Source organism: Notolepis coatsorum, assembly GCF_963971535.1.
Source record: "Notolepis coatsorum genome assembly, chromosome: 2".
Taxonomy (NCBI): Eukaryota; Metazoa; Chordata; class Actinopteri; order Aulopiformes; family Paralepididae; genus Notolepis; species Notolepis coatsorum.
Window position 1 is genome coordinate 166874621 of NC_140166.1, and position 6687 is coordinate 166881307.

A 6687-nucleotide genomic window follows, 5' to 3' on the forward strand; every position below is an offset into this window, starting at 1 on the left:
TTATCATGGATGATTCCATCATTCCAAGCTGTGAGAGAGAGAGAGAGAGAGAGAGAGAGAGAGAGAGAGAGAGAGAGAGAGAGAGAGAGAGAGAGAGAGAGAGAGAGAGAGACACACACACACACAGACAGAGAGAGAGAGAGAGAGACACACAGACAGAGAGAGAGAGAGAGAGACCTGGAAAGCGAACAGGCTCTTGGAATGGGTGTCTGGGAGGAAGTGGGGGGTCTTTCGATGTTGATTAAACGGCAAGCAACTAATATCATGAGTGCAAAATTAAAGGACAATAAATCTAATCTAACTGAAATTGTGTAGCACAGACCTTTCTATGGATCAAAACCATGTATCCTTAATCCCTAGGCTAATGAGGCACTAAAATGTTAGTAAAAAAAAAATGTATGCCAATGACAGGAAGTAATGGTATATGTGTGTGTGTGTGTGTGTGTGTGTGTGTGTGTGTGTGTGTGTGTGTGTGTGTGTGTGTGTGTGTGTGTGTGTGTGTGTGTGTGTGTGTGTGTGTGTGTGTGTGTGTGTGTGTGTGTGTGTGTGTGTGTGTGTGTGTGTATGTGTGTGCGTGCATCTAGGGGCGGGGTGTAGATTTTGGTCTCCCTGATGTTGACTCCTTAGCCACAGCCTTGGGTTGTTTAATACTGGACGAGTGTTTCATAACGGCCATTGTGTGGGCCAGTTTCGGGGCCGGTGCGTGGGCCGGTGCGGGGGGCCGGTGTGTGGGCTGGTGCGTCTGAATGTCCTGGGCTGAATTTGTGTCCCAGTCCGCCCCTGGTGTTGGGACTTTATTCCTCTTTTACTTATTTTACTGTATGGAGCACATTGTCAGGGTGCTCATACAGAACCAAGCATTTCACTGTAATGTACATTTACTTTATACGTGACAAATAAAAGCAAACTTGAAACTTGTCATGTGGATTCTGAGTTTAAGCAAGCCACACATATTCCGTCTCAAATGATAGATAGCCCTTTCCCTCATATGTCACACTGTGATTATTCTGTAGGTAATATTTAAAATTGTTACTTTTGGGTGTCGAAAAAGTCCTAATCTGATAGTGTATTGGCCTAGATATCTTGCAGAGAAGTAAAACATTGTATAATGTTTTGCACTAAACCTTTTAGTTTATTAGAGTTAGAGTTATAAGCCCTGTGACAACTAGCCCCGGTCTTTATATGTAGGCTATAAAGAAAAACATTTGTAATCAGAAAGTAATAAAGTATAAGGTTATACAATCATGTGGATTATATAGGCCTACCCATATAATACAACAATGATAAACTATTGTAGTAATAACAATATCAATAACAACAATAACAACAACAATAACAACAACAACAACCATAATAATAACGCTATTAGTAATAATAATGTCCTTTTTTATTATGATAATAAAAGATGAGGTTAAAGTGTGTTTAAATCAGTGGGATGAATGGGTTTAAAAAGAGTAACGTTTCATAATGTTGTACGTGATGATCAAATAAACCATCACATCTTCCATAATTCATCAGTCAGACTTTCACTTTCTATGTACCATAGCAAACCTCACTCAGAATGAAGGCCAAGTGCAACTTCTGGTTGTTTAGCTTATAGCTGGACTATTTACGTTAGTGTATGCTGTCAATCATTGTTGTTATAAGTAAGAAATCGAAACAAACATGTGTAAAAGCATATCTTGTCATCTCCATGCTCATAACTCATAATTGTGAGAGAGAGAGAGAGAGAGAGAGAGAGAGAGAGAGAGAGAGAGAGAGAGAGAGAGAGAGAGAGAGAGAGAGAGAGAGAGAGAGAGAGAGAGCTTGATGATTGAAGATGGCCATAATTGAAAAACGAAATCTACGTTATAGCCACGTGGTGTCGCAATTGAGCTAGAGATTTTTAAACTGAATAGTATTTACATTTGACCAATGGGATTGATTTATGCAAATGAGCTCCAAAGCACTGAAAGCTGGTTCTCACCGGGAGCTCGAGGCAAACTGACAGATCACTGCAGAGCAGAGGAGTACCTGCCACGCGCTGACAGACACACAGGAGGAGAACAACGCAGAGGACAATTATTGTTCTGGAAATACGCTTGACACCTGTCCGATCAGATGTGTAATATAAATATGACTTTTGAAGAAACCGGTGGAGACAACTCTTCAGAAAGGTAATTCGCCAGTTATACTTTTGCATTTTAACTACATTTCATCGTCTCTAGCTCGGTGCTCTAAGTTGGGATGATACTGACACCGTTAGCTAACGTGAACCTAGTCGCGTGCTACTTTCATGGGTGTCTTTGTGTTTTAACTCATTCAAATTTTTTTGAGAGACTTTTAATAGTTTCGTTTTTAGCATCGTTTCTTCGTGCGGTCTGCAAGCTAGTTTAGGTGACCGTTTGTTCTAAAAGCTTGATGACCAGTCAAGTCTGGATGTAATTTTTTTTTTTTTTAAATAAGAAAAAGGGAAATTGTATGCAACACAGTACATTCTTCGTTATTCAGAGTAGCTGATGTTAACTTATTGTAGAACACTTGAGGCTAACTGTTTTTTCTTGCTCCTATTGTGTTTTACTGATTAACTATAACGTTATACAACTATTCTTTGATACCCTTCAGGATGGAAACGGTGACAAAGGCATTGGAGGAAGTCCTCAGCTCTGCATTACCTCAAGGTTGCATCACTGTTGGAGTCTACGAGGCTGCAAAGTCCCTGAATGTGTAAGTTAAACTTAAAACCAGAAAGATATAGTTTATCTTAACGCTCACCAGTACTATGAGGTGCATGGCATGTAAGGCCAATGTGATTATCACCTAACATTTCTCAGAAATATACAGATGGAGTAAGCCTAGAGAGAACGATGCTATCATTTCTCTGAAATGCACAGATGGAGTAAGCTAGATATAATGGCGGGGTAATTTCTAGCAGGCTCGGATAATGTTAATCCCACGTTGTCTTTTTATTCTAACGCCTTCCTGTTTTGTCGTCATCAGGGATCCAGACAATGTGGTCCTGTGCCTGCTGGCCACAGACGAGGAGCACGGAGAGGATGTTGCCCTTCAGATTCATTTCACCTTGATCCAGGCATTCTGCTGTGAGAATGACATCAACATCCTGCGAATCAGCAACATGAGGCGTCTGGCAGAGATCCTCGGAGGAGTGAAACCAGGAGGCGAGCCCATGGATTTGCACTGTGTGCTAGTTACCGTGAGTGCCATTATTCACGTGTACTTATCTTTCTGTACAGTAGTAGTGCTCTACTTTACCGGTAGCCCGCGTTACCCCCCCCCCCCACCTCATTATCTGGGCCTCTCTTGAGTCATGGGGCAGTTTTCACTGACTCAAGGGCTGAGTTTGCTCAATTCAGAGGACTTGTTATTCATTTCTTTGTGGGCACATTTTTTTATTGTCATGACATTGTTGAAGTTAATCTCACAGGTGCCGTTATTATGGCTCAATTCACATTTAGTCAGCTCCAGTTTCCGTCAGGTCAGCTCAGTGTGTCGTTTCTAGTGAATTGGCAGGTCTTACCAGTAACTCTACTTACTAAGAGCCAAGGGCTGCCTTCCTGTGGGGTATTTCTTCACGCTTTCCAAGAAGAGAACCTTTTGTCAGAGCATGTGAATGCTGGCCTCACACGGTGAAAGCAGAAGTCAAGAATTTGCACATGCTTTTTGTGTCGATACTTCCTCGCTGCTCACTCTCACCCCCAATGCCAGTATTCGCAGAGAACTCTGAACTTTGACATGAATTCCTACTTTGTGTCTGATGTATATTTCATAATGCAACCCGGTAGTTAACTGACTGTCCCTCCTCTCTCCAGAACCCTCCGTCGTCCTCGTGGAAGGACCCTGCACTGAGCAAAGTCAACAGATTCTGCAGAGACAGCCGGTGTTTGGACCAATGGGTGCCCGTCATTAACCTGCCCGACCGATGACCCGGACAAGGACTCTTGGATGTTTTGTGTGCACAACGGGGGAAACTGCACTACACCTGTGTCGCGTCACTGTTGGGACTTCCTTGGAACTGGCCTACGCAGAAGAACGGGGAGGAACGGGGAGGGGTGGAAAAACTACGACGAGGACAAAGAAAACGTTCTGACTTAAACTCGCCGGGAGTGGATTCGGGGCCAAAGGGAGGAGTGACTCCGCATTCTGGGTTCCAGGATTTACAACGTTATGAGTGTCAGCCTTTCTCTGCCGAGAAGAGAGCAGCCTGTACAGGAAGCTGAATCATGTGAGCAGCAGACAGACGCACGTGGTGGTGGTGGTGAGTGCAGGCAGCGCAGGAGTGGGAATCCAGACACAAGAGAGCCTCAGAGGAAAAGACTCAAAAGGACTAGACTGGATTGACACACTGGGCTTTCAGCTTGAAGGAATTACTCACGGAAAAAGTGGACCAAAGTCCTATACTTTTTGAAACTAAACAAACCTAGAATATGTTGTGGTATTTAAAGTTTTTCGCAAGTTGATGTTTTGATGATTCAAAAGGGAAAGTCTTAACAGGCTGTTTTTATAAGGGGCGAAGCGGTCTTCTGACTTGTTCACTTAACCTTTGTTGTTTGTTTTTTATTTGTTCTTGTTAATTTAATGAATCGTATTTATTTTTCATAGTTCCATGAAATACTACCTTGTTCATAAGTTCAAAGAAATAAATCAAACCAAAACATACAGCTGTTCAATTGTCCTGGACTGTCATTTCCGATCGGTACCGAGCTTTGCATCGCGTGTGATTATTGTGAACTGACAGCACAAGTAGACCGGCGTGACGTTGGGTTCAGAAGAACAATCCATGCCCCCTCACAACAGCATTGGCCTAGCTGGCCTATATGAAGCACACTTGTGGTTCCACAAATTCAGTGGGTGGGGCTTTGTTCTGGCATGTCACCCTAGTCTATTCAGCACATTTCTAGAAGACCATCTAGGTAGTTATTCCTATTGCTTGCCTCTCTTGAATCCAACAACAACAAAGGCAGAGCCAGGCTTTATGTAGTAGTCCAAATGCTGTCTGTTGCAATTTTTCTGCATTCTGAATATGCAAAATGTAGTGACCTGATGGATCGGTTAGTTTTCTAGAACCACAGGACAAAATTATGTGTAACAAGCTCTGGCCTAATTCTGCTGCATGCTCGGTGTGTCTCAATGCATTTGCACTGAAACCGGTGCCATAGAGATAAATACTCTTTGCTTACTTCATGTCCCAAGTACAAGATAAAGCTATGAGGGTTCCAGACCGTGCGTCTGATTCATCCAAAGACAACCTTGACACACATGCTGGAGCATTCCCACTTGTTTCCTGACCAGCAGAGCGATTGGTGTCACAGCCAATTCCCATTGGTCATGGCCTTCTATTTAATGCACAAAAAAAAAAAGATTGAAGGATAACCGTAAACTAAAAATAGCTGCAGGGAAGGGGGGGAAATAACATTTTCCAGCCCTTAGAGGACACCAGAACCCATTGGTGTTCGCACTGAGTAGGGAGGGACAAAGCCCTCTAAATAGAGGCTGGTGAAACAATGGATGTATGAGTCAGGGCTATTCAGAGCTCCGCAGCTAGAGTTGTACAGTACTTTGACTTCAAGGCTAAAAATAGCCCCAGTGAATAAAGGGACTCCTCTGACCAATGACGTACTCACAATAGTCCTAATTAATAGCCAACGTAAGCAGGGATGTGGCTAACCGGCCGCATTGATGTGAAGCTGTTGAGAGAGAAAACTGAAGTTTACCAAATGCATTTAAATGCTTCTAAATCGTAGCTACTTAAAAAAAGTATTAGTTTTGTCGAAATACCCCTACTTTGAAAAAGTAGCCTAGTTGCAGTGGTGGAAGAAGTACACAGTACCTTTACTTAAGTAAAAGTAGAAATACCCAGATGAAATAGTACTCTGGTAAAAGTAAAAGTCTCCATTCAAAATTCTACTATTCCAGTGCTTGGGAGGGTTCAACCCTTGAACCATTGACCCCTAAAGGTTACAGTATGTTAAGAGCTATGTAGTCCAGTTGTGCTAGTGCACTGATTATCCTCTTGAACTTGTCAGACTTCAAATTTAAAAGGATATAATCTTGCCATGTTTTCCATGCAAAATCCTTTTCTTCAAAGTAACTAGTAAAAAAGAATACTCAAGTAAATTGTACAGTACTTGAGTATTTATTTAATAATACTTAAGTTGCTTTCCACCACTGCCTAGTTCAACTACAAGCTACATTGAGAGACATGATCAAATCTTGAGTCTGGAATGTTATATTCAATAAATACCACATAATAGATGTAGGAGCAACAATTGGACTGACAGCATGCATGTTTGATTTAGCGGTCAGGTCACGCATGACTGAGAGTGTGTCATAAAGGGAAAATCCACCCTAAAATAGAACATATTATGCTATTTCTACAATACTGTACAGCTCAGGTTTGATATACTAACAAGTCTCTCATTAAAGGTAGAATCAGTTGTGCCGTCAAGCAGTGACCTCCAAGCAAAAGTGCCCTGGTTGGTATCACACATTGTTTAAATTTTTTGGTTTTGGGTCTTGGAGTTGGAGTTGAGCGGGGGATAGGGGATGGTTTGCTATTGCTGGCGGCACCTCAGAGTTCGAGAGAGGTCTGAAGGAATTCACACTATAATAAGTCACTATCATGCTATATATATTATATAGCTCTATGGTTTATTATGTTTGTGTGGGTTTCCTCCCAGACTTCCTTGT

The 6687-nt window shown here is 42.2% G+C and overlaps 1 protein-coding gene across 1 annotated transcript; it reads left to right on the top strand.

Annotated features, from left to right (window-relative positions):
• Positions 1-1995: 1995 nt before the first annotated feature.
• gadd45ab (growth arrest and DNA-damage-inducible, alpha, b) lies at positions 1996-4658 on the top strand. Its single transcript, XM_084338052.1, has 4 exons — positions 1996-2156; positions 2605-2706; positions 2980-3193; positions 3810-4658. The coding sequence occupies exons 1-4, from the start codon at positions 2101-2103 to the stop codon at positions 3921-3923; spliced, it is 486 nt and encodes a 161-aa protein (XP_084194178.1). The 5' UTR covers positions 1996-2100; the 3' UTR covers positions 3924-4658.
• Positions 4659-6687: the final 2029 nt, after the last annotated feature.